This window comes from Coloeus monedula, assembly GCF_965178545.1.
Source record: "Coloeus monedula genome assembly, chromosome: 20".
NCBI lineage: Eukaryota > Metazoa > Chordata > Aves > Passeriformes > Corvidae > Coloeus > Coloeus monedula.
In genome coordinates, this window is record NC_138800.1 from 825,804 (window position 1) to 853,537 (window position 27,734).

General features: G+C 52.3%; 1 protein-coding gene across 1 annotated transcript in view; it reads left to right on the forward strand.

Moving 5' to 3' along the window:
• The window catches only part of LOC309580654 (S-adenosyl-L-methionine-dependent tRNA 4-demethylwyosine synthase TYW1-like), an 87,756-nt gene that overhangs the window by 2,685 nt on the left and 57,337 nt on the right, over positions 1-27,734 (forward strand). The window contains exons 5-9 of the mRNA XM_082294792.1: positions 318-419; positions 1,272-1,466; positions 2,808-3,089; positions 3,965-4,072; positions 15,224-15,329. Coding sequence (XP_082150918.1) covers positions 318-419; positions 1,272-1,466; positions 2,808-3,089; positions 3,965-4,072; positions 15,224-15,329 — 793 coding nt within the window. The remainder of the gene's footprint in view (positions 1-317; positions 420-1,271; positions 1,467-2,807; positions 3,090-3,964; positions 4,073-15,223; positions 15,330-27,734) is intronic.

The following is a 27,734-nucleotide window of genomic DNA, read 5'->3' on the forward strand; positions in this document are numbered from 1 at the left end:
GATTATAAAGTTGAAAGTTCACTCTTGCACTATAATCTTAATTTTCTAACAGGTCTTCATAGAGAGAAGTGCTGGCTTTGGTGCTTTCTCAAGGAGAAATGTAATTTATGTGTGTAACTGTGAAGTGATCAGTCATTATAATGTTGTAACTCTCAGCCAATGTACTCCATTTTTGTTTGAATGTGAGGAATTGCAGTGCCAGTGTCCAGGTCTCCTGTGTCGTCATTCTTCCTGGGCTGGGAGAAGTCTTGTGGCTGAGCACAGCAGGGCTTGTGTGGGTTGAAGTAATTGATAACTTCCTATGTTTCTTTGTTCAGAGATTTGCCAAAGCTCTGGCTGAAGCTGTTACTTCCCTTAATTTGCCTGTGGAAGTCATTAACATGGGAGACTACGATCCAGAAGATGGTTTATCAGAGGAGGTGGGTATGGCATAACCATCAGTAAGAAGTACAAGTTTTTCCCAGGGTTGTCAAGGCTGTTTCCCTCTTGTATTTCTGTTCTGTAATCCCCCAAAGCTCTGTGTTGAAAATTGCTTCCCTGTTACATATGCATTTTCGGCCTTCAGCAGAAAATACCTAAATTTTTAAAATTTCCAAGCACCAGTAGGACATTTTGCTGTGACAGTGACTCTGTGTGAGCCAGTTCTGTAACTCAGGGGTGAGCTGGGTGAGAGTGGCTGCACCAGGTACACCTGGGCAGGGTTCAGAACTAGAACAGGAAGGTGGGGATACTTCTGTAGCCTTAGAGGCTTTTAAGCGATAATCTCCTTGTGAGCTCTATTTATGTGGAGTAGTCCTTGATGGGTTTTCCTTCTATGAATATTGATAGTTGCTACTTGAGAGTTTTAATCAACCCTAACAAAAGGTTTTGGTGGGAACTGTGTGCTGGAAATTCCGTAGGGTTTCAGTATGAATTGTCAGCATTTGATACTGCCCCTAACAAGTCTGTAAATGTGAGGTTGAGGAGTTTGAAGTATTTATCCATGGGACACTTTCCTGCTGGAGGAGTTGGGTCAGGAAGCTGCTGGTTGGGCTGGATGTCCAGTTCTGCTCTGCCACTGCATCCCTGTTCAGCTTGACCTCTTTCTGTTAATTTAAGGTGCTGTTGTTTAGCACCCTTGGGATTGTCAGCTGCACTGTCCCACCCCAAGAGGAGACAGCCTTGTTTTTTGACTTCTCCCAGCTGCCTGAGTGTTGTAACTCTTTGCTTGAAAAGAAAGTTCTGGAAAATGCAGTGTTTTTTTTTCTCTCCTGTCCTCTGTGTGTGACCAGACAAGCAGCAGGAACATCTGTGTGTTCCTGGTGGCCACCTACACCGAGGGGCAGCCCCCAGAGAGCGCAGCCTGGTTCTGCAAGTGGCTGGAAGAGGCAGCCAATGATTTCCGTGTTGGGAAGAGCTTCCTGCAGGGCCTGAGATACGCCGTGTTTGGGCTGGGAAACTCGGCCTACGTGGATCACTACAACACGGTGAGTGTCTCCCGCGCTCCCTGTGTGCCTTCTGCTCCTCTGATAGCCTCAGCTGCATGAAATGCTTCAAATCTGAGTGATGCTGGTGTTCTGTGTGGGAATTGCAGCTCTTGTGCTGACTGGGTGAGGGACTGGCTTTAGGGCATGGGCAGAATTCCAGAGCCACGGAGCTTGGGAAAAACCTCCAAGATCATTGAATCCACCCTGGGCCCGATGCCCACCTTGTCCCCAGACCAGAGCACTGAGTGCCACCTCCAGCCCTTCCTTGGGTACCTTTAGGCACGGGGACTCCAAACCTTCCTGGGCAGCCCCTGCCAAGGCCTGAGCACTCTTTCCATGAAGAAATTCCTGCTGATGCCCACCCTGAGCCTCCCTGGCCCAGCCTGAGGCCGTTCCCTCTCCTCCTGGCCCTGTTCCCTGGCAGCAGAGCCCGACCCCCCCGGCTGCCCCCTCCTGTCAGGGACTTGTGCAGAGCCACAAGGTCCCCCCTGAGCCTCCTTTGCTCCAGGCTGAGCCCCTTTCCCAGCTCCCTCAGCTGCTCCTGGGGCTCCAGCCCCTTCCCAGCTCCATTCCCTGCCCTGGACACGCTCCAGCCTCTCAATGTCTTTCTTGGAGTGAGAGGTGAAAACTGTCCCCAGGACTGAGGTGCCTCAGCAGTGCCCAGTGCAGAGGGACAGTCCCTGCCCTGGTCCTGCTGCCACACCATTGCTGGTACAAGCCAGTGCCATTGGCCTTGGCCACACGGGCACTTCAGCTTTGAAGCAGTTGGGTTTTAGATGGGAATGAGTCCTACAGGCACTGGAAGGTGTGGTAACACATTTGGTAAATCCTTACTGAGTTCATTTCCCAACTTTGAAAGCTTTCTGCAATCACCTGAGGGCACAGCACTGTCAGCTCTTGCTCTTGCTGCCTTTTAAACCTGACTCCTTTTTCTGATGTGGGTTTTAGCTTTATTCCCTGATGGGAGCTGTGACCGTGTCTCTGCCTGGCCATTGGCCTCATCTCACACAAAAATGCCGTCCCTTGTCAGCAGGCTGTGTTGGGGCTGGGGCTGTGTGTTGCACATGTGACCATTCTGACCAGCAGGCACCACCACCAGAGCCCATCCCTTCGCACAGGGATGGCAGAGGGATTTTCCAGTGGAGTCTCAGGGGTGTGGTGGTGTTCAGGCTGCCCTGTGTCTGTGCTGAGCCAGCACCTGCGAGGGACTCCCCGGCTCCCTGCCCTGCAGTGCCATGCAGCTCACTGGCTCTAATCCCAGGGCTGATCCTTGCTTTTCTGGTTTTCTGCTTGAACCTGGCCTTGGTTTAATTTCCTTTCCAACCCTTCCTGCTGCCCTAGGTTGGAAGGAGGATGGACAGGTGGCTGTGGATGCTCAGTGCCAGCAGGATCATGACTCGAGCCGAAGGGGACTGCAATGTGGCCCAGAGCAAGCACGGCAGCATCGAGGCTGACTTTGAGGCCTGGAAAGCCAAATTCCTCACTCGGCTCCAGGCGCTCTGCAAAGGGGAGAAAAAGCCCTGCAGTGGGAAGTGCAAGAAGGGGAAGTGCAAATCTTCAGGGAAGCAGAGCAAGGAAAGCTCGGATCATGAACATGGGACTTCGGAACATGAGAATACTGAGGTACAGCCAAAATCCATGAGGTCTTGTTTTATTTGGAGCACTGTTTGACTTCTCCCCTTCCTCCTGCAGTTCAGTGGGCTGCTGTGGGAGCCTGATACATGTTCTGGAGCAGGGGAGAAGAGGGGGGAGAGCCCATGGCAATAACAAGTAGAATGAGCCAGCCAGAAGAAGGAACAAAGGATTAGTGATGGATCCGGGCCCCATGAGGGAGTCCTGCTCCTGGCTGGGGGGAGGTGACAGATGCTCCAGGGAGCCAGTCTGGGTTATCAGCAGAGCCTTTGCCTTGTCCCAAGGCCAAGGGGGCCGTGTAGTTCCCTGAGAGTCATTAACCTGCTTCACTTCACCCTGGTGAAGCTCAGCTGCTCTGCCTGCATCCCAAGGTTTTCCAAAGGCAGCTGGGGAGTGTTAGCAGAGCAAGCTCTGGCTGTCCTTTGTGTGTGTCTGCCTGTAATCATTTCTCTCTTCTGGAGTGTTTATTGACTGCAGATTTGGACTAAGAAATCCTCTCTATTGCTCTCCAGTGCAAGACCCAGAGCTGCTATGGCACTTTAATCCTCCCTCAAGCCATTTACTGTGGGTTGGAAGTTATTGCTGGGTTGAGTTTTGTAGGAAAGTAAGTGGTTCTTCTGGCTGGGTTTGGGAGTGCTGGCTGCTGCAGAGGCAGGAGGAATAAATCTTGCTGTCAGCAAGGCTCTTGGAGAGTTTAAAGGGCTTCAGGGTTCCATAGCCATCCTACAGGTTTTTCGTAGGCTATTCCTTGTTTTCAGTGGTCCTTACTGATGAGGAGAGCTGATTTCACTGGTTAGCTTAGATGAAGGTCGTATGTTTAACAGCCAGATAAATTCTTAACTTTTTTCCTCTGCTCTGTCCCACAGGCAGAGGAATTGTTTGAAACCAGTAGTGAGGAGGAAGCTGGAGGCACAGACTCTGTCGTCGATGTTGAAGATCTTGGCAATATCATGGATCACATGAAGAAAGCAAAGGTACTGCTGTTAGAGGGGGTGTGGAATGGTCAGGTCTTGGTCACTGAGCAGGTGGATTGATTAAAATGTTACTGGCTGGATTTGGATCTGTAGGGTTTGGTTAGAGGGAGAGTAAAATATGAGCTATGGAAGAAGCTGTCCCAAAAAAGAACATCTTTGGAGGTGTGTTGGGTGTAGTCACAGACTGACTCTGACGTGCTCACCAAGCAAATGCTGCCGTGGTGATCTGTGATTTCCAGTCTGAGGGAAGATTTGTTTGCAGAGCTAACACTGGCTCTGGCTGTAAATCTCTGCCACGGAGATTCCCAGCCCAGTGCCTAAACACAGGTCCTGCTCCTGTACTGCCTGTGGGGTGTCACTGAAGTGCAGGTGTGTCAGGACAGGGGACAAAGCTGCAGGTGCTGCAGGAGCACCCAGCTGCAGAGCACCTTTGCCTTGATCACTGCTGCCCTGGGGTGAGGTGCTGTGCTTCAGACACAGGGCCTGTCCCACAGCCCCAGTTCCTGCTCCGTCCCAGGCTGTTGCTGGCTCTGTTCTCAGTGGCGCTGGTGGTGTCCCTTTCCTGCAGCTGGGATGTGTCACACTCACCTCTGCTTTGCACACACAAAGGAGCAGGGACAGGGAGTAGCTGCAGGGCCTTGCTGCGCTCCCCGCTCCTTTGCTGGCCGAGCAGTTGTTGGTCAGGGTGGGGAAGGGTGGTCTGTGATGTGCTCTCAGCCCATCTGCTGACCCTCTTCCCTCAGTGACCTTTGCAGGGTGCTGCCATTCTTTGTGCAGCCTTAAGCTGCTGTCCAAGCCCTTCTCACCAGACTGACTTCTCTGTAGTTACACCGCCCTTCCCGTGGGTGCCTCTGCACTGTGGGCTTCTCGCAGCTCTTTCCCAAAATGGGGCCCTATTAGTTGCCTCGGCCATGAGTTTCTGGAGCATAACAGAGAAGGGAGAAGTTGCTGCCAGAGTCAGCTGGAGCTTTTTACAGATTGGTTACTTGGTTTAAGTATTGGTTTAGATTGAGATATGGAAGAAATTCTTCCCTGGGAGGGTGGGCAGGCCCTGGCACAGGGTGCCCAGAGCAGCTGGGGCTGCCCCTGGATCCCTGGCAGTGTCCAAGGCCAGGCTGGACATTGGGGCTTGGAGCAGCCTGGGACAGTGGGAGGTGTCCTTGCCCCTGGCAGGGGTGTGGAATGAGATGATCTCTGAGGTCCCTGCCGATGCCAGCTGCTCTATGACCCTATGGAAGTGTAACAGTGTCCGCAGTGGGCTGAGCTGAGCTGGCACTGCTAGGCCACCTGAGGCCAGGCTCACAGGAGGATGTGTGCTCGGAGGGCAGGAGCTTACAAGGGGAGCCTGGGGATCTCTGTTCCCCACCTTGGGGAGGGGAAGGAGGTAAATCAAGCACTTGCTGCTGTTCGCAACCAGCTCTGTGAGGAGAGGAGCCCCGGCGATGGGGCAAGACCGGCTGCGGTGGACAGAGGGCTCTGTCCCGGAGCCGGTAGGGGCCTGTGGCTGCAGCTCGTGAGGAAGGGCGGGGGAGCCTTGTGCCTTCCCTTCGGAGGGAGAAGGGACCGCAGTTCCTCACGGAACACGTCGTTCCTGTCTTCTCTCTCCTGCGCTCGCCACTAGAGGTCAGCGGCCAAAAGGGAACCGTGTGTGCTGCGGCCGCTGCTCCGGGGCGGTGCTCGGGCCCTGCCAAAGCTCTGTGAAGAGCTGGGCATCGGGCTTTCACTCACCGCCAGAATACAGCAACACCATGATCGAGGAGCAGTGTAATCCAGGAAAACCACACACCATAGTCCACTTTACAAACACAAAGCGAGCACAGCAATAAAATACTTCCTGCCGTTCACTGGAAGAAGTCAGTGCTGAGGTCAGCATGGTGTGGGTTACAGACAGACAGGGAAAGTTCTCTGCTGTCTGTGCCTTTGGCTGGGGCAAGATCCAAACTGCTTTCTCCTCAGCCTCCCTGTTGCTCTGCTGGAGCAGGGAGAGGCCTGGGTGTTGGATGTGCTTTGTTCTGCAGTGACTGTGTCTCTGTGCAGATCAGATTCCTGTGGCTGTGACCCAAGTGCCACCCCTGATCAGAGGGGCAGCTGCTGTCTGAGCACAGACCCTCACCTGGAGCTGGAACCTGCAGGTGTTGATCCTTTGAGCCTTTTCCTGCAGGAGCTGGCAGAGTTGTTCTGCTGTGAGAGCTGAATGCTGCCCTCCTGCAAAGGATTAAATCCTGAGAGGGCAGGTGTTGGTGTGGGCCTGAGAGCTCATTCTGAGTGTGCATAAGTGCACCCCTGTTGAAGTCCCATCCCCTTTCTAGGCTCCGAGTCTGTGCACTGAGAGGTTTCCTGTGCCAGGTGAATCGTTCTCCCTTTGGCCATTTTAGCCATTTTGCCTCTCATGGAATGCTGAACTGTGTGAAATGAGTGTGACACTGTTGTTTCACCCTGAGGTGACCTGTTGTCCTGCAGGGATCCTTGCCCACACAGCCAAGTGCTCTGGGCTTTGGGATCTGAACTGGTCACACACAGGTGAGCAAGTCTGAGAGAAACTTGTGTATCTTCAGGGTTATATCACAGACAGTTCTTCCTGCTCAGAGTTCCTTGGGTTTGGAATGTGCCTGACACTTTCCAGCAGCAGTTCTGTGGGTGTCAGTGTTGGGTGTTCACCCCTCTGCCTATGGGGTGTAGAACAGCAAGTTCTGCCTTGTGCATTATAGTTAATTTGGAATGGATTTGGGTCCAGCTTTCATCTCTTCTGCATGAATTGCCTCTTGTGCAATTCACTAGCAGGTAAGACAGCTGTGCAGGCACAGAGAGTCAGAATTCCTTACTGTCCTGCCTTTTCTGGGATGGCAGAGTGAGGCTGTGGAGGTGAGGTGATCTAAGAAATGCTTGCTCACATCTCTGCAGGTGGTCTTAATTTAATTTTGCATTTGTCTTTTGTTGTTTGCGTTGATGGAAATCAAGGCTGAGCTTTGTTTTACAGCTTTCTCCCCCATGTTCTGCAGGTTCAGTGCACTTTGTAAAGTATTGTCGAAGGGCTTGAAGCAGGTACTGGATTCTTGCATCACTTGGACCAGGCAGATGGATTCAGGAGTTCCAAGGGAATGCCAGAACCTCTCTACCTGGTTGAGTTACAGCTATTACAGACTCTGAGTTAGAGAAGAGATGGATTTTTAAAGGGCTGCTGGGTGTGAAGTTACACAATTCATGGTGATGGTGCCTTCTGCACACTGAGCCCAAATTGACACAAGGTTGGGGATATAGTGGTAGTATATTCAAATTTATTACCTGGTGCCTGATACAACAGCAATTTCTGTGAGTTTACCAGATCCCATCGTATGTGCTGATGGTTTTTAGTGCATTTAAGCACTAGGTAGACTTTGGAGCTTTGCAGTTGTGGCACACTTTGCCTCTCCTCCAGGGTTCCTCCCCGATGTGGATTTATCAGGGAAAGTGGACTCTGATGGTGTTTGAGGCCTGCAAGGTTCCATTAATGACAGGGACAGTGGTTCTTGGTGTGGGTTATCTCTCCCAGCTGGGAGAGACAGATCCATCTACACCCATTCCCAGGGAACGGAATCACTTTATTAACCTTCATATTTATAAACTTCAGGCATGAGTAACAGCGATAATAATATCCTGATTCCCTATTTTGATGGGTTTGCAAGCAATCAAATGAGCATATTTTGTTGACACAACTTTGAGATTAGTGCTCACGTTTCCTAAAACAAGCAGTGGGAGGATGCTGACAGGCTCATTTGCAATGTAAAGAGAGAGGGGCATGATTGGAACACACCAAGGAACCAAAGCCTACCCCAGGGTGCATTCAGTGAGTTTGTGTCCCTCTGTATCCATCTGCTTCACGGGAGCTTTCCTGTCCCCTTTGCCACTGTAAATCCCTGGAAAGTCACCCTGTGTTAGCCATTTGTAAATCCCACCCCTTCCAACATTTCCTGGGAACCCTTGGAGTCTGGGGCTGCTGTGGAAGCCCAAACCTTGCACCCTGGGGTGAAGAAACTCTTAAGGAAGCTGAGTTGGGTTGGAGTGGGGCAGTGGGCAATGAGGTATTTCAGGCCTAAGCCTTACAGACCAAGGGTCATGTGCAACTTTGTGCTACAGGTAGAAACTGTTTGAAGGAGGAGAGAATAGTCACTGATATTTTAACCAAATGGAATAAAATTTGTGTACGTAACTGTCAGTTAAAACTGATGTGGACAGCCCCAAAAACTTCAGCTTTTAATGGGTGAAGGATTCCTTCATGAAAAACATGCCCTTACCTGCAGCAGCTGTTTCAGGGCTGGATTCCAACCTGTGCTACTCTGGCTCAGAATTCAATGTGTGCCTACGTTTTAAAATGAGCTTTAAGAAAAATAATTTAACTTCTTGGGGACTACTTCTATCATTAAGAGCAGGATTTGCCACAGGGACACTTCACCCTTCTCCTTTCCTGGGTTCAAATCTTTTTTCTCCAAACCCTGGCTAATGGAAAGGATTACAATTGCTAAATAAAATTACGAGAGATCTTGAGGCTTTTTCTGAATAAGGCTTGTGAGTGATAAAAGAGGAAAAAAAACCCCAAAATAATTTTAATGTAACCTTTGGCTGGACATTCAGTCTCTGACATGTGGTGTGGCAGTGGCTTCCTTGGTAAAGGCATTTGAGAGCTCTGAGTGTTTATTTGCAGCGTTTTCCTGACCACATCCTTTGGTGAAGATGGTCAGGAGTGACCCTGCAGCAGCCCAGCCCTCCTGCTCACCATTTCTCACCAGATTTCTGTTCCATTTCTCAGGTGGTTTGTTTTTTATTTTCCTGTGCATTTTTTAAGTTTCCTGCCTGTCTAATGACAGAGTTGGGCAGAATTCCCCAAATTCTACAGATCAATGCAGCAGAGCCCCTCTGCTCTGGAGCCAGGCTGGGAGGGCTGGGGGTGCTCACCTGGAGAGAAGAAGGCTCCAGGGAGAGCTCAGAGCCCCTTGCAGGGCCTAAAGGGGCTCCAGGAGAGCTGCAGAGGGACTGGGGACAAGGAATGGAGGGACAGGACACAGGGAATGGCTTCCCAGTGCCAGAGGGCAGGGCTGGATGGGATATTGGGCAGGAATTGTTCCCTGGGAGGGTGGGCAGGCCCTGGCACAGGGTGCCCAGAGCAGCTGGGGCTGCCCCTGGATCCCTGGCAGTGCCCAAGGCCAGGCTGGACATTGGGGCTGGGAGCAGCCTGGGACAGTGGGAGGTGTCCCTGCCATGGCAGGGGTGGCACTGGATGGTCTTGAAGGTCCCTTCCAGCCCAAACCATTCTGGGATTCTGTGTTATTTTGAGCACTTGAAAAATTGCTGTTGAAATGAAATGTTCTTTAGTCCTGAACTCCAAGGAAAACAAAGAAATGGAATGGAGAAGTCTTTACAGAGCCATTTAAAAAAGAATTTGCAAAGGATGGCAAGAGTGTGGAAGGATGTGTGCTGCCTGCTCTGTGTGAGAGAGACTGAATGGAAAATCTTACTGGTTTGAACTGGGGCATTTGGGAAACTTGTTAAACTGTGTTAACTTGGCTTCAGTTGGGATTTTTGAAGCACAGAAGAAAGAAATGTGAAAATATGGCTCAGTTTTCAAGTATAAGCAGCCACTTCTGGGTGGACACAGACACAGTGTTAATTTTGACTCCTTTGGCTCCTTTGAAAATCAATCTTCCTGCCTTGTCCAAGGAGGTCTCCCAAATCACACAAACCCTGGCAGGGCCCCTCAGCAGTGTGTGAGTTGGAGCTGTGCTTCAGCAGCACCTTGTAAAAGCTGCCCTACAGCAGAGCAGCTGCTGCATCTCAGTACAACACTGCACCCCCTCTGCAGCCCTGCAGATGGATTGGAAAGTTGTGACCTGGGAGGTTTTTGTCCTCGAGGTCTTGGGCTGATGTTGAACCTCCCAGAAGATGACGTTGGTGGGATCATGTTTCCCTCTGCATCTCACAGAAGATGCACGGTGCCCTTTCAGGCTGATTCACTCGGATGGCAGCAGAAGCTCCTGTCACTGCTTGTCTGCAGGACTTTGGGATGTAAAATGCTGCTGTAAATGTCCAAAAATCTCAGCACTGGCTTTTCAGACAAAAGGAAATGGAAAATTCCCCCTGTGAGGGTGGAGCTGCAGGTGTGTTTTCCTTTGTTTAGGTGGGAGCTGGGAGCTGCTGCCTCAGGGTAGCAGCAGGGACCTTCTGTTATCCTACAGCATAGGGAGGGAGATGGGCTTCCACCTCCTTATTTAAAGCTCACAGGGGTTTCTCCTTCAGGAGAGAAGAGTCCTGCTTCTGAAGTTGGGGGTTCTTTGGTGTTTTTTGGTATCAGTCACAACTTCTCAGGGACTTTCCCCATTTTGAAGGGAGTCTACAAGGAAGATGGAGAGGACTGGAGGGACAGGACACAAGGAATGGCTTCCCACTGCCAGAGGGCAGGGCTGGATGGGATATTGGGAAGGAATTGTTCCCTGGCAGGGTGGGCAGGTCCTGGCACAGGGTGCCCAGAGCAGCTGGGGCTGCCCCTGGATCCCTGGCAGTGGCCAAGGCCAGGCTGGACATTGGGGCTGGGAGCAGCCTGGGACAGTGGGAGGTGTCCCTGCCATGGCAGGGGTGGCACTGGATGGGCTTTAAGGCCCCTCCCAATTCAATCCATTCCACGATTCTGTGACTTTAGGGCCACTTTTTAGGAGCACCTGCCCCAATTTTTCCTTCTGCCCCAGCCAGCTGATGTTTTGGTCATGGCCAGGTACTGCATTGCCCGTTCCCATCTGCTCTCAGCTCGTTGTGCTTCACTGGGCACTGCTGGGGTGGGTGTGTAGCCTGTGATTATGTAGACTCTGGCAGCTGTTTCTAATAAGATTCTCTGTCTGTTGGGCTGTTTGCAGGTTCACAGCTCGCTCACTCTGAGCTCCCAGTTCTCCTCTCTGCTGCAGGAGCAGGCTGTCTCTGCTGGTGACTGACAGCAGCGAGGGCCAGGGTGCTGTGGGATTGACAGGGTGTTCATCCATGGGCTGAGCAAATTGCAGCTCTGTCTCTGTGTGCCACAGCTGAATTGTGACAGCCACAGCTGAATTGTGACAGCCACAGCTCTGTTGCTGCAGCAAGACAGTCCCCACATGCACCCTCTGCTCCTCTGCTTGTGTTCAGGGGTGTCATTGTGGAGTGGGCTCCCTGTCCCCTTCTTCTCCGTGTGTTTTAGCCTGACAGGAAGGTTGTTTTGTCAGGAAAGGAGTGCCATTCCTGTGGGCAGCCTGGTGTCCCATCAACTTCCCAAATGCCCACGGGTTCCTGCCAGTGGTGCCCCTGCCAGATGAGCTGAGCGAGGGGAGGAGCTGTCAGCACTGCTGGCTGTCCTGCTGCCCCTGGAGCATTGCAGAGCTCTGCTCCGTGACCTTTAACTCTCCATTCATGTAATTCATGAACTTCAACAGTTCATTCCCCAGCCCCTGGGGAAGTGTTGCTAATTCTTCTTGCTGCCAGGCAGCTTTTCCTGACAGCCTGGCCAGCGTTGCCCTCAGGGCTGTTCTGTTAGTGCTGGCTCCAGCCCTGGTGTGTTCTTGTTTGCTTAGTGCTTGTGCCTTTTATTTGGGAAAAGATCCTGGAGCCTGTAGATGGATGAGGCTGTAAATCTTGGCAAGGCCAGGGGTTCCCTTTCTCTGACCACTGGGAGGTTAACCACGGAAGAAGTTGAGTCATAATTGGGTGTAAATTTTTTTCTGACAGTAAAAGCTTTTGGGGGAGCTTTTTTCCCCTGCCATGGCACATTGGTAAATAGAGCCATGAGACTAAAAGTGCTAAATTAAGTTAATTTAGGGAATCATAGAATGATTTGTGTTTGAAGGGACCTTAAAGCTCATCTTGTTTCATGGGCAAGGACACCTTCCCCTGTCCCAGGCTGCTCCCAGCCCCAATGTCCAGCCTGGCCTTGAGCACTTCCAGGGATGCAGCCACAGCTTCTCTGGGCACCCTGTGCCAGGGCCTCCCCACCCTCACAGGGAAGGATTTCTCCTTAATATCCAACCTTAACTTCCCCTCTGTCAGTTTGAACCTGTTATTCCTTGTCCTGTCCCTCCAGTTCCTGAGGCAGGGTCCCTCTCTGCCTTCCCTGGTCCCTCCAGACCCTGGAAGGTGCTGTGAGGTCTCCACACAACCTCCTCTTTCCCAGGCTGCACAGCCCCAGCTCTCCCAGCCTTTGTGTGGAGTTCTGGTGCCTTTTTTATTTTTCTCCCCCTGCACGATCAGTTTGAAGAGTGTTTGATGGATCAGGTGGGAAACACAGGGAGGTATTGGGCACCTGGACATCCTGGAGAGAGCACTTTGGAGAGGAGGACAAGTGGCAGTGGCACATCCTGATGGTGACCTTTGGGGTGGCTGTGGCTGAGTTTGGAAGGCAGGTTTGGAGGAAGCCCTTTGAAACACTGGCACTGGGATTTGTCCTGGGGCAGGGAATGCTGAGGCCCTCACTTGTGTCAGGGGCTCTTGGTCCGTGGAAGTTGTGTTTTCCTTGCCTTGGGAATGTGCTGCCTCTGCTTGTTGTTTTGCCTGTGTGAGAGAGAAAGGGAAGGGATTCCTTTTCCCTTCAGCTGCAGAGCAGGGGATCAAACCTGAGGTTCAGCTGCCTTTTTTCAGAACCAAACCCCTCTGGCCTACAGTGGAGCTGTGCTGAGCCTTCCAAGGAATTGGGGTGTATCCAGAGGTTTTCCTCATCTCTGGGCTCACTCCTTTGTGAGCTGCAGCTCCAGTTTTTGTCAGTGAAGTATTTCAAGGCCCTGAAAAGCTGGCTCTTGTCACTGCTTGCTTGATTTGCTATGGAAAGACAGTGATTTGCCTTGGATTTACTGCAGGGCTTTCTGCTAAATCACCACAACTGGAGACGTTTGCTCTGTGTAAAGTTAACTTTGTTCTCTCCTCACCAACCCTAAATAACAGATTTGAAAGGTTTATTAAGCAAATAAGTAAAAATCCCTGTGCAGTGAATGCCATTTCCCACCAGGAGTGTGTGAAGCCAATCCCCTGCCGAAGTGAACGGGTTGGGGATTGCAGGGCAGGGAGAAACAAAGCCTTGTTTTGTTTAAGGCTCTCACATCAGGATGTGGGCAGGGAAAATTATGATCCTCTCAGTGAGGGGAAAATGATCCTTGAACTGTATTTGTGCCCTGCCAGGATGGAATTGGGATGTTGTTCCATTTAGGTGCTTCTTCAGGTGCTGCAGTGGCGGGGAGGTAGAAAGGCAAATACTCTCCATGCAGAAGGACTTGTCTGTGTTTGAAGGCTCTCTTGGATGGGGTTTCTCATTTAGAATTAGATCAAAGGCTGCATTTTTAATATTAGGATGTCCTCCATAATGGAGATTTAGTTCTTCGGGAGGATTGACCTGGCCTGAGCTGGTAGAGCACAGGCCAGGAGGTGTCCACACTGAAATCCTGCTTAGGACTTTGAGGGGCTCCAAGTCACAGGATCAGGGAGTGATTTGGGTGGGAAGGGACCCTAAAGCTCCTCCAGTTCCACTTCCCTGCCATGGGCAGGGCCACCATCCTCTGGCCCAGGTCTCAGTCTGTGCTAAGGCCTGGTTCTGGGTTAAGTGATGGCTTCTGGCAGAGCAAACTCTTTATTTAACACTTGGAAGATGAAGACTTCATCTATTATCTCCTTCCTTCCTTATGCATGAAGCTTTCCCAGCAATATTAATATTTTACTGTTGAAGAGTCTTGCTGACAAATTAAGATCAAGGCTCAAGAAATGAGCTTTAAAACCCACTAAATGGCAATTAATTATTAGATGTAGGCTTCCAGGGGAGTTTTGATGTGTTACAGAAATCAATGAAGTCCTGCCTAGAAGCTCAGGAAGCTGAGTGGAAGGAAGTACAGGATGGATACAGCTTTCTCCTTCAGAAAGGACCATGTTGTGGTACTGCTTGTTGAAAAATACATTTCTGAACAACATCCCTGAGACTGTGAGCACAATTTGATCCAAAATGAGTAGGGACATTAATAATGTGTCCCTAAATGTTTCACTCTCCTATTTTCTTCTCAGATGTTTATTAGGAGCTCTGTTTTGCCCTTGAACCTCTGTGTGTGTGGGTTTTAATAGTGAAATTCATTTTTCTTTGGAGGCACCTTTCATTCTCTGAAGTGTTGCTCAGGTGCAGAAGCAGTCTGTTTGCATGCAGGAGCAGCCAGATTCCTCTCCCTGTTTGTGATGAGCAGTTTGGCAAGTCAGGAGCACTGGTTTCCTTAGTGATGCTGACAGTTGGTGGGGAGACTCAAACTGGAGGCATTTCCATTATCTTTTCCATGGCTTTGGCACAAAAGAGGCTTGGATGTGAAATAGACTGTCAAGACAAAATGTCCTCTGCTGGTTTTTGTTTGTTGTTTATCCATAACTCCTTCAATAAAAGCCATAAAGGACTGACAGATTACAAGTTGCATGAAATACCCAAGTAATTATTTCCACTTTGATGCTTCTTTGTGCAGACATGAAACAATAAACACCCATAAAGTCTCAGCAGTGACACTTGCACAGCAGGGGAGTCACCGCTTGTTACGTGCCAGGGTTTGCTGCTCGTGCTTATGACTTTATCCCGGTATCTGACACTCCTGCCCGGGGCTCAGCTGTGTGTGGAAAGCAGCTGGAAGCCAGACTTGCATGGGCTGCTGCTGGAGCTGGCTGTGGGGAGGGGCTGCAGCCTTTTCCTGCAGGCCTGTGGTGTGGCTGAATTTTGGTGGTGCAGGTGGCTGCTGCCTCAGGGGCCTCGTGCAGAGCTCTGCAGGCTCCTGGGGGCTGTCCCCTGAGCTCTCCCAAGCAGTGCCACCCCAGGCACACGCTGGTTTGGTCACTGTGAGGTTATTGTGCGCTTGTGAAACACTTGGGCTGAAAACCTGGAGTCACTCTTGGATGAGTTTTCACACCCTGGTCGTTAAAATATCCTTGGGCATTTTATTGCTGTGTCAGTGGGACAAATCTCGTGTGCTGTAGGGCTTTTCTTTTCCTGTTTACTGTCCTAAGTTGCTGATGGGAAGAGGGATGAAATGCAGGCTTACCCAGAAGCAGGAATTGCAGTGTGGGCGCTCACCCCAGTGCAGTCCAGCAGGTGTGGCTGTGCCCGTGTTTGGAGTGATGCCTGCTGCTAACTGGCTGTAATTCCCTGTCTTCAAACAGAGAGAGCGGGAGCTGGAGGAAGGAGCTGCTGGAACGGGGAGGAAGGAGGAGGCTGAGAGGAGAGAGATGATCACCCCGGCCCTGAGGGAGGCACTCACAAAGCAAGGTGAGGCTCTGCCCGGAGCAGCTGGGCACAGCTCAGAGCCTTGGTGCTGGATTGGAGCAGAGCAGTGGCAGGAGCTCTGTGTGTGTGAGGGGCTGCCCTGGGCCCTCCTGGCAGGCCTGAAGCACAGACAGGACACACGGAGTGGCTGGGGCTGGATGGGCCCTCAGGAGATCACCCAGTCCAACAGTGCCAAGGCAGGTGGCACAGGGGTGTGTCCAGGTGGGTTTGGGATGTGGCCGTGGAGGGAGACTCCGGGCCTGCTCTGGGCAGCTGTTCCAGAGCTCTGCCACTCTGTGGGAAGAGGTTCTTCCTCTGTGGAGGTGGAATTTGTTGTGGTTCAGTTCATGGCCATTGCTCCTCGTCCTGTCCCTGGGCACCACTGACCAGAGCCTGGCACCATCCTCTGACACACCCAGAGATAGTTTATGGATTGATGGGATCCCTCTCAGCCTTCCCTTATCCAGACTGACCAGGCCCAGCTCCCAGAGTCTCTCCCCACCAGGGAGATGCTCCAGACCCCAAATCATCCTTGTGGCCTCCATTGGACCCTCTCCAGTAGCTCCTGGTCTTTCTTGAGCTGTGGAGCCCAGAGCTGGACACAGCACTGCAGAGGTGCCTCACTGGGCTCAGCAGTGGGGCAGGATCACTCCCTGACCTGCTGGGAATGCTCTTCCTGATGCCCCCAGGATCTCAGTGGCCCTCCTGGTCCCCAGGACACTCTGCTGGCTCCTGGGCAGCTCCTCATGCAGTGCCTGGAGCTCCCAGGGTTTGATGTATCTGCTGGGGCAGCTCAAGAGAGATGCCAATGGTCCCACACTCCCAAGCTGCCACAGTGTAGGTTTTTCAGAGAATATTTAAAGATCAGCTTTGCATTTGTTTTGCATCTCAGTCCCTTGCTTTTATCTCAGTTTCAAACTCTGATTTGTTGCTGAAACTCTGTTTCCAGAAGAGGAAGTAATTCAAACTAATTTTAACCATCCACTGGATGTTGAGATCAGCAGCTCTCCAATGAGAGCAGTTGGAGTGGATTTAATGTCTTCTTTTAAAGCCAAGGACCAGCATGAGGAGAGCCAGACTGAGCCCTGCAGTTCAGGAGCCTCAGCTGGGAGTGGCAGAGCCAGGAGAAGGCTGATGGGAGCTTCCTTTTGCTGCTCACATGGAGGCTAAAGGGAGTTTAGTCTGATTTCTTTTCTCTCTAAGGATGGAGTGTGCTTGGTTTGCTTGCTAAATCAGGGTTATAGTGGAATTGCTAAGGTTGGAAAGGTCTTTAAGGTCATCAAGTTCAGCCATCAACCCAACACCACCCCCGTGTTCAACACTAAACCGTGACCTCAGGTGCCACATCCTCACATTTACTCAGCACTTCCAGGGATGGGCACTCCCCCACTGCCCTGGGCATCTCTCCTGAAGCTGCTGAGAACGCCCCTGTGTCACTGAGAGCTGAGCTCTGGAGCCCTGGCCTGTCCTGGGCGAGTCCAGCCCCCCAGCACTGCTGCCCCCGGGGGCTCGGCTGCTCTGTGGCCTGAGCCCTGCTGGTGCCTGCAGTGTTCTGCCCACCAGTGGCTGACAGCTTTGGTCACTGGCTCTCCATCAGCCTTGGCACTGCTGGGAAGCAAAGAGCCATTCTTGAACGTTGTGGTTGGAAGGAATGACCCAAAAAAGGCTCAGCCAGGAGTGGCCGAGACTTCGCCTTCTCCTCGTGTCCCTCAGGGAGCTGCTGCTGGCTGGGAGCAGGGCAGGCCTGGGATCAATCCACCTGTTCAGCCTCACTCCTGCAGGCTGTGGTATGGTGGCAGCTACTTTGGTTTTGTTTGTCATGTATCTGAGTGTATTTTATTTCTATTTTACTTAGTTTTGGATTTAAGGTGGCAGCCTTTTGTTTTTAGTTACTAAAATGAATGAATTCTGAGCTACTGAATGAAGCAGGGGAGTGGGGCAGGGCTCTGTGCTGGCCCTGTGCTCGGTGTGGTGGCTGGAGCATTTCCCCAGCTCAGTCTCACCACTCCCTGCTGGTTTGGGTTTGGGGTGGCAATGGAACTGTGCTTTTGTACAAAGTGGCCATTTGAAAATGAAAGCAGTGCTGGAGGGAAGGTCACTTTCCTACCGTAATTTTTTTGACACAAAGAAGGCTCCCCAGAGAGCTCTGATTGCCTCGTGGTACTCTAGGGACAGGAGTTCCTTACCCAGCTAAGTGGGTCTGCGTTTCTCCCTTCCTGCAGTGCTCAGGGTAGCTCTGGTGCTGCAGCCACTGGTAGGATCTGCTCACATAACTCTGCACTTTGGCAGACTCTAAACTGTTGTGTCCTTACAGCCCAGCTGCCTCTCCCAGCTCTCCCTCCTCTGCTGCTCACCAAGATCTTCAGTGGTCACTCAGCTGTGAAAAAGAGATGCTGCATTATTTTTTTTTATGTCATATAACATTTTTTCCTGTAAATAACACTCCAGGAAGGCTTTTATTTTTGTAGCCACAAAACAATTCCCTTCTTCCCTCAGCATCATTCTCCCTAAAATAACAAGTGCAGTATAGTCAAAAGATTGTCTCATTTATTTTGCACCAACTGGTTGCTCTGGGTGGAGGCTCAGTGTCTTTTCAAGAGTATCCCTGAGGGCATAATTAGCCCAAGAGAAGGAAAATGAGTATTAGTGGTTCATGAGAGAGCTGTTCTTTGATGCTGCAGTTGCATAACAGAGGTTTCCCTTGGAGCAGCATCTCCTCAGACCATTGTGGTGCTCACTGTGGATTCACCTTCAAAGCAGTTTACCTTCCTGGAGATAAAGGGAATAGTGCTTAAGCAAAGGTTTCTATTTTAGCCCTGGCATTGAATTTTGGCTAAATTTAGCCTCCCCCTTGGATTGCAGAGGTGTGAGCCCTTGGAGCTGCCTGCTTGCAGCTACCTTGATAACAGGTACTCAGCAATAGTTGCCTTTGAAAGTCGCAGCCAGAAACAACACGATTGCAATTCCATCAGTGCCCAGCCCTGCCTAAACCACCAACCCAGCTCTGAGGCTTTGGTGAGTACCCAGTGCCCGGGGAGAGGCTGGCAGTGTTGTGTGGTGGCTTTGCAGCACTCCTGTTGGTGCTTCAGTCGTTTGTGTGTTCAGGCAGCCTGAAATGAATGAAATAAACCGAAAATAGGAGCGAACTTTCCATGTTCACATTTCCTGTGGTGCTCAGTGAACACAGCCCAATTTCACGTTGCTTTTCGGGGTTGCTCATAGATTGTTGGCACAAATCCTTTCTGGGCTGAAAGTTGCTTTTGCTTGGCCTGGGTGCCAGGAGGATTTGGTACAGCGTGAAGGACTTGTGAGCCTTTCCAGTGTTCCTCATTTCTCAGGAAGCGCATTTAAATCCTTGGTGAGCTTTAGAGGGAGTCCCAAGCTGCTGTATCAATAGGAAAGATGGAAGTAGAAGAACACACTGGAGTTTTCTTTTTCTGTAAAACAAACAAAGAAACCAAAACACCCTTCTGTGTGTCAGGGAGGGTCAGGTTGGGTATTAGGGAAAGGTTCTTCCCCCAGAGGGTGCTGGGCACTGCCCAGGCTCCCCAGGGAATGGGCACGGCCCCGAGGCTGCCAGAGCTCCAGGAGCTCCCAGGGATGCCCAGGGTGGGGTTGTTGGGGTGTCTGTGCAGGGCCAGGGGCTGCGCTGGGTGATCCCTGGGGGTCCCTTCCAGTCAGGCTGTTCCATGACTCAGTGGCTGACCATGACTTTGTGCTCTGCTGGGGTTGGTGCCATTGTTAGTCATGGCTGCTCCTGGGTTTGCCAAATGTTTTATTGATGCTGATGGTCAGACTGAAGCCAAACATCCTGCTGGATGCTGGCAGCTGGGAGAGGGATTGATCACTGCCCTGCCTGCCTGAGCTGTTCAGAGCTCAGACGTGACGTGTCTGTTCCAGCCACCTCCATCAGCCCTGCCCCTCCACAGGGGTTGTTCAGCAGCCCCAGGTGGGCTCTGATGCGCTTCCCTCCACGGGGCAGGGGTGGAACAGGAGCAGTGAACCCAAAGCCCTGAGAGCTGAGTGTTGGCTGAGGAGGCTCCAAGGGGGAATGGCTTCCCACTGCCAGAGGGCAGGGCTGGATGGGAGATTGGGAAGGAATTGTTCCCTGGGAGGGTGGGCAGGCCCTGGCACAGGGTGCCCAGAGCAGCTGGGGCTGCCCCTGGATCCCTGGCAGTGCCCAAGGCCAGGCTGGACATTGGGGCTTGGAGCAGCCTGGGACAGTGGGAGGTGTCCCTGCCATGGCAGGGGTGGCACTGGGTGGGCTTTGAGGTCCCTTCAGACCAGACCATCCATGATTCTGTGATTTCTGAAGCTGCTCACACTGTGTTTCTGCCATGCTCTCTGCTCTGCTCTCTCATGCTGCAACAGGACCAAACAAATCTCTGCTCTCCCTGCCTGGCAGCACAGTGGCAATGGGTTAATGATGACCCCACTGACATTGGGTAAATCATTCTGTCCCACAAGGCCAGTTTTGCTGCAGTCCAGTTGGTTCTGTCCTTCCTGGTTAAGGAAAGCTACAATTTAGCCCCAGGGTGGCCAGGACACCTCTATTTTATGTGTCTCCAAAGACAAGTGGTGCATTAAGAGACAGCTCTTATCTGAAATAGTCTGGGCTGCTGCAGCAGCCGCTTAAACTGTTGTGCTCTGACTTAGTGCTGCAGCTAAAGCTGTGCTTTGGCCTGTAGTTTTCAGCGGGGAAGGGCAGGCAAGAGGCTGATTGCAGAAAATACTGGAGGCTGGGCTTTTCAGGTGCTCACCAACCTGGAGCTGAGGTTTCTAAAAGCATTTGGTGGCTGTTGCTGGCCCTTCTTGGGCTGAGGTTCCCAGTGCCTGCAGCTCTTGTGCCCAGATCAGCCTGGCTCTCTGTGCTGAGCCTTGGGAATGTCCAGCATGTGGAAATGGGATCCCAAGCCATTGCACAGACCTGGTGCTGGGTGCTTTGCGGGCCCTGTGCTCCAGGGTTTGGGATCTGGCAGGCTTTGGGAGGAGCTGTTCAACTCCAGGTGGCACTAGCGGCCCACAGCTGGCTCAGGGGCTGGTGACGCTGGTGCAGTCCCCGGAATGTGCCACAGAAATCAAACACTGGCCGTGGGGAGATTGAAAATCACTTTGCTAACTAACAAATTACTCTGGGTGAGCAGAATAAATCCAGTGACCCAACCCAGGCACAGAGAAGGCTCCTAGACTTGATCAATTCCTTAGGAAATGCCTGTAAATAAAGGGCAAAGAGCCAGGTGAAAGGAAGGAGTCCAGGCAGCAGAAGATGCTCAAGTCCCTTTGTGTGGGAGCTGCCAGGAGCTGGTGGAGAGCTGACTGCAATTCTGATGTGCTGGCACAGCTGAAGCACCTGATCAGGAGCAGAGGAGATGGGCAGAATCAGGTTTGGGGGGCTGATTCTTCTCTCACCTGTTACCAGAGCTGGTAGAATTACCCCATGTGAAATGGAGGAAAATAAACACATCTATATTTGAAGTGCACCTTTTTTTTTGGTTTGTTTTAGATTTTGGCAGGGCTTGGGAGAGTGTTGGGCTTTGAAATTAAGTCTAAGCTGGAACAAATTACAGGATATGTTCAGGCAAGGATAAAATTTGCTTTCCTTTCTTTGTAACGTGACACTCGCCCCACACAAGGGGACAGTTGGGACAAATGGAAATGTGGAGAAGGGAATGTGCCCTGAATGACTGAAAAGTGTCTCAGGAAAACAAAACAGAAAAGAGATGCAGCTCCTAGCAGTCTGTAGTTCTGTCTGGTACCTTTTGGGTTTGTTCTGGGTGCTTGAGGAGGATCCTTGTGCAGGTGGTACCTTCCCTTCCAGCCTTCAGCCAGAGCTGACCCTGAGTACAGCTCTTAGAAAGGCCAGGTTCTCGCAGATTTCTTGAATTTTCCTGTGAATAAAGAATCCCAGAATCCCAGACTGGTTTGGATTGGGGGAGACCTTAAAGCCCACCCAGTGCCACCCCTGCCGTGGGCAGGGACACCTCCCACTGTCCCAGGCTGCTCCCAGCCCCAATGTCCAGCCTGGCCTTGGGCACTGCCAGGGATCCAGGGGCAGCCCCAGCTGCTCTGGGCACCCTGTGCCAGGGTCTGCCCACCCTGCCAGGGAACAATTCCTTCCCCATATCCCATCCAGCCCTGCCCTCTGGCAGTGGTCACCAGTGGGACAGGTTGACCTTTGAGGTCCCTTCCAACCCAAACCATTCCATGGTCCCTTTTTGGGAGAGGGGGAGGGGCTGTTTTCCCCTTGGGATGGCAAAGCCAGTGTAGGAGTTAGTGAAGGAGCTGGGGCTGAGGGATGAACACCCTTCCTCCAGCTCTCCTTGGGTTAGAGGAGGTGTCAGGAACCTGCAGGCATTTGGGGGATGGATGTTTTGGGGTGAGCTGCCACGCTGGCAACGCCCACGGCCCCCCTTCCCTAAGCCACGCTTGGCTGATGCTGCTGGAGGTCACCAGTGGGACACACTCGTGGCAAGCAGGGGAATGCTGTGGCCTGGGGGTGCTTTTGGACAAAGAGGACAGATACAGGAGGCTCTGCTGCTGCTGCTTTTTGTCTGGGGTTGATGCAGGTGAGAGTATCAGGGGTCTCCGAGGCTGTTCTGTCAAAGGCATCATAGCCTTTGGATATGGGAGGTTTTATATTCCTGTGCTTCTGAGGGAAGGGTGCTCTTGGACTAAAAGAGACATCTGGAAAAGCCAGGTTTTGAGAATCCTTTAGGTCTCTTATGATCAGCTGTTGAGGCTGGAATTTGTTGTAGCTCCTGGCATTCCCACCCCTGAAGTTTGCCCATCACATTTTCCTGGATCTAGGCTGGCTCTGGGTTGCCTGTGCAGCAGCTGGATCCCTTTCACTGTCCCCAGGAGGTTTTTACTGTGTCTTAAAAGTGTTCAAGATACTAATTTTGTGTCCAGTGAGATGGATCTGAGGCAGCTGAGAGGCCAAACTTCCCATCCCTTTGGGAGGGACAGGGTTTGTTCTAACAAGGGACAGTCTGCAATCCCTGCTCCTGTCCCCACTCCTGCTTTGGGCTCATGGGAGAAATCCTTCTCCAGTCACGAGCCCTTTGTACTTTTTAAAAGTCTTTCTTCAAACAAGGAGAGAATCTAAAATAGGTCTTGGTGGACTTGGCAGGAATTTCTTCAAGGTTGAGCAGTTTTAGGAATGAACCTGGAGGTTTCTCTTGTTGTGCTTGGGCAATCTGAAAAATTCCACTTCCCAGAGTCCCATTCTTTCTAGATTTGTATAAAACGCTGATATAATCTGAACACCAATGGCATTTCTGGGTGTATTATTATTGTTATTATTATTATTATTATTATTAATGATTTTCAAGTACTCTTTTGGGTGGTGGCTCAAGCACAGCAGTTGTGTTCCAATGTGGAAAATGGTCCCTTAAAGGTGGTGGGGATGGGTCCTGCTGTGTCACCACCTCCAGCTCTGGCCCTGTTAAACTGCAGTCCTTCAGAACCACAGGAAACGGGGAATTTCTTCCCTGTAAACCTTCTGCTGGTGTGAGACTGCCCTGAGCTGCAGCTCTAGCAGATAATCACAGAGGCTTCTATTCCAGGAGAGTGCTGGATAGCCTGGCACAGCGGTGTCAGCTGTGCTGTGCTCCCCTCAGAGCAGCCCTGCAGGGGCCAGCAGAGTTCCTGAGGCACAGTGTGGCCTTGGAGAGGCCTTCCCAAGCTCCCGGTGCCTGCACTCCTGGACAAGGATGGCTGGGTCTGCTCCTTGTGAGTTTTGGAGCTTTGTCAACCACTGATCTCCTCCATTCTTCCAGAACTGAATCTTTTGCTTTGGGATTTCAAAGTCTCGGGTCAAAGCAAACTTTTGGTGGTGCGGAGATCTGAACTGGGAGGTGTCATCCAGGCACTGCCTGTCCCCTGTGCTGCCACTGCTGGGGCACCTCCAGTCCTGTGTCCAGTCCTGGGCCCCTCAGGACAACACAGACCCTGAGGGGCTGGAGCGTGTGCAGGGCAGGGAACAGAGCTGGGAAGGGGCTGGAGCCCCAGGAGCGGCTGAGGGAGCTGGAAAGGGGCTCAGGCTGGAGCAAAGGAGGCTCAGGGGGGACCTTGTGGCTCTGCACAAGTCCCTGACAGGAGGGGGCAGCCAGGGGGGTCGGGCTCTGCTGCCAGGGAACAGGGCCAGGAGGAGAGGGAACGGCCTCAGGCTGGGCCAGGGGAGGCTCAGGGTGGACATCAGCAGGAATTTCCCCATGGAAAGGGTGCTCAGGCCTTGGCAGGGGTTGCCCAGGGAGGTTTGGAGTGCCCATCCCTGGAGGTGGCACTGAGTGCTCTGGGCTGGGGACAAGGTGGGCATCGGGCACAGGGTGGACTCGATGGCCTTGGAGGGATTTTCCAGCCTCAGGGATTCAGTGTCTGTGGGATTTGTTCTGGACATTTTGCCACCTGGGGATAGTCAGCAATCCTTGAAGGCTGCTCAGCACGGCTCTGAGAGGAGCTGTTCAGAGTGTGCAGGTAGCGTGACACAGCTCCTGATAGGGACAGTTGTGCTTGTAGAAATTCAGCTGATCTGCTCTGCTCTCAGAAATAACAGAATTGCTCAGTTGTGGACATAATTCATCTCCATCCAGGAGCCTGGAAAGACTGGATGTGGTACTGGTAAACTGGCAAACCACACCCAGAGCACCTGGATGTCCTGGAATGTGCCCTGGGAATACAGACAGCGTTACAGTCTCCTGGCTCAGTGCTGAGAGCTCAGCTGGCTCCCTCCGTGAATTCTTGGAATTTCAGAGAAAGGACTTTTAAACTCTTATTTCCAGGCTGGAGTGGAAATGCTGCAATGTGGTTCCAAAGAGCTGAGCACAGTCTTGCCCCAGCCTCTGGAGCAATCAGGAGCTGTGACTTTGGCTGTCTCTCCAGTTCCAATCCCTCTGTGCTCTATTAAACTCCAGTTGGCCTGTCAGGGTGAGCAATCACCACATGTTTCCCAGCCTGGTGTTGCTGCCTGATAACACTCCTTTCACCCCAAAGGTTGTTTAAAAGCTTAATTCACGTCCATAAAAGTGACACTTAATTTCAGTGAAGTTTGGCAAGCTTCTAGGTCATCTAAAATTTATCATCTTGAGCAGGATCAACTCATACCCAGCCTTCAGATGAGATGTTCTTGTCCTTTCGTCAGGAGCTGAGCTGATTACTGTGAGCCTGCTTATAATTGAAGGAATCCTTTGCATATTAGACTGTGGAAATAACAAATAGATTGGTTTGTTCAGCTTCAGTGTCGGAAGGTACACAGGGATGGGGAGCAGCAGGTCCATCCAAACACTGGATCCAAATACCCACTTAGAGTTATTGCTCACGAGTCCCAGCCCTTCAGAGCAAAGGAGCGAATGTGGAGTCCTGGCTCCACAGCTCCAGAGTTGGTGCCATCAGGAGGATTGGATTCAAGCACCATTGGCCTTGGCGAGCCACAGGGACGTTGTGGCAAAGCTGATGGAAGAGTGGAGCTGGCCTGAGCTTCCAGAAGGGAGGCTCAGCAGGAGCTGCAGTGTGGGAACAGGGCTGGAGACCCCCAGGCTGGCTTTGATCACAGTTTTTCACGTTTAGTTTGGAGCTTTGCAGTAAGGACGTGCCTGTCCTCCTGTGCTGCCACTGCTGAGGTCACACCCCAATCCTGGGGTCGCATTTGGGCCCTCACTACAGAGGGACCCTGAGGGGCTGGAGCGTGCCCAGGGCAGGGAAGGGAGCTGGGAAGGGGCTGGAGCCCCAGGAGCGGCTGAGGGAGCTGGAAAGGGGCTCAGGCTGGAGCAAAGGAGGCTCAGGGGGGACCTTGTGGCTCTGCACAAGTCCCTGACAGGAGGGGGCAGCCGGGGGGGTCGGGCTCTGCTGCCAGGGAACAGGGCCAGGAGGAGAGGGAACGGCCTCAGGCTGGGCCAGGGGAGGCTCAGGGTGGGCAGCAGCAGGAATTTCTTCACTGAAAGGGCTGCCCAGCCCTGGCACAGGTGCCCAGGGCAGGGCTGAGTCCCCATCCCTGGAGGGGTTTAACAGCCCTGTGGATGTGGCACCTGGGGACATGGGGCAGTACTGGGGAGTGGTTGGGCACGATGATCTCAGAGGGATTTTCCAGCCAGAACAGTTCTGTGATTCTGGGACATTCCCAGTTTGTTGCTTAACCTTTTGTGCTTTCTTTTAGCCCAAACTGCTCTGCTGCCTCGTTCCCAGCAGTGCAGCCAGTGCTGAAGGAAGGCTGTGCAGTGCTGTAGAGTCTCTGCTCACCTGCAGCTGGGGTGGAAAACGTGTCCAGCCTTGGTCTCTGGCATTTTCTCTCATTCCCAAGTGTCAAAAGCATGGCATGGCCAGCACACAGTGCTGAGTGACCACACCTTCTCCCAGGTCCCCACACGGTGAAGGACCCCAGTTCTGTGGCTTCAGGAGTTCTGCTGGTCCCTCCTGTCACCACAGCAGGGACTGCTGGCACTCACAGGGATGAGTAACCCCCTTCCCATCCCCGGAGCTGGCTGGAGTTTGTAAGACTGTTCTGATGTTGAACATGTGCAGTTTTCTTGGCCTTTGAAGGAAGCTGTGGGTGCTCCACATGGTAGAAGTTGATTTAAGGAACTTAAGAGAAAATGCTGGAGCTCTGGAGCCTGGCACCTTGCTCAGTTTAGCTGCTTGCTCTCTTCCCTCAGACAGCTCAGTAGCAGATCTGGGTGGGCATGTCCTCTTTCCTATGTAATTTTTCTCCAAAACGCATTTCAAAGCAGCCGTGCTACTGCTGCTGACAAGTGATCTGGGAGAGAATAATCTTATATGAATGCTGCTGCTGGATTTGGAGAAATGGGAAGAATAAGGCTTGGGCTGTGCTGTGTGACAGCAGCAGAGTGTGCCTTGGACAGCTGTTAGAGGAGGAGAAATGCAGCACCTTTTCAGCTCTCAGCCACAAATCCTCTAAGGACACACATTTAGCAGGGCAGGGAGGTCTCAGCTGAGATTAGACCTTGCTGGACAAGCTGTTTGCAAAGGAGAGCTGCAGGAAGGCAGGACAGAGCCACGGCAGGGAGATGTTGGGTTCCAGCCATGTCCAGCTGTGTGTGTGTGGCTGTGCCCCTGGGCCTGCCCCAGGATCTGCTGGGTCTCAGCCAGTCGGAGGTACAGGTGTCCCCAAGACTGCATGTGGCCCTGGGGACTGTCTTGGAAGGGCTGTCACAGAATCCCAGAATGGTTTGGCAAGGGACCCTAAAGGGACAGGGCAGAGACACCTTCCACTGTCCCAGGCTGCTCCCAGCCCCAATATCCAGCCTGGCCTTGGCCACTGCCAGGGATCCAGGGGCAGCCCCAGCTGCTCTGGGCACCCTGTGCCAGGGCCTGCCCACCCTGCCAGGGAACAATTCCTTCCCAATATCCCATCCAGCCCTGCCCTCTGACAGTGGGAAGCCATTCCCTGTGTCCTGTGCCTCCAGCCCTTGTCCAAAGTCCCTCTCCAGCCTCCCTGCAGCAGAGGTCACTCTGCCTGTACATTCCAGCGTGAGGAGATGGATCAAACACATCAGCTGGAGTGGGCAGAGAGCCTGGGCAGGTCCCTGCTGGGTGTGAGTGGCAGGAGCAGGGCACTGTCTGATTCCCTGTTAGCCCTGTCTGCGTGCACACAGTTGAATTTCTGCCTCTGCAGCTGGTGTGGCATCTGCTGCTGCTGTAGTTCCTGGCTGGCTCGCTCGGTGTCCTTGCAGCTGTGGGGACTTTGGGATGCAGTTGCTCTCGCTGGGACCGTGCTGTGCCAGAGCTGCTCAGGGACAAACGAGCAGGGCAGGGCAGGGCAGTGCTGCTGCTGCTGCTCTGTGGAGGAGCTGAAGGCCAGTTTGCTGAGCTGAAGGCTTTTCTCCTGTTAAGTTTGTGCTGGTTGGCAGGAAGAAGACTTGATAGCTGAAATGTGATATTTTTCCTTCCCTTGAAAGCATTAATAAGAGCAGCAGCCTGCAGTTGGCAGCTGAGATGTGCTGAGTGTGGGGACAGCCAGGCCAGTGACATACGAACCCCACTGTGAGGGACACGGTGAGGTGTCTCAAATCCCTCTTATTTTTATGCTGATTTGGAGGGACTTTTAATCCTTCAGACATATTGGCCTCTAAGCACTTTTATCAAGGAGGAATGAATATAACCCCACTCGAGCAGGTTGGGTAATAATAGCACTTAGTGCTTAAAGAACGTTGTGCAATTAATCCTCCTGGACCCATTGGAATGGAATTGTGTTGATCTTGGCTGGGAACAGGGAGGTGATCTGAGCTCAGCCTTCATCTGGGCGTGGAGGAGCAGCTCCCTCACCGTGGCTGCCCCAGAAGCAGTGGGGTGGAGCTGGTGAGGCCCAGGTGGGGTTCAGGCTGAGCACTGCTTGTGTTCCCCTCCTGTGCCCCCCCAACTGCACTGGGAATCAGCTCCTGTCCTCCAGGCTGGACA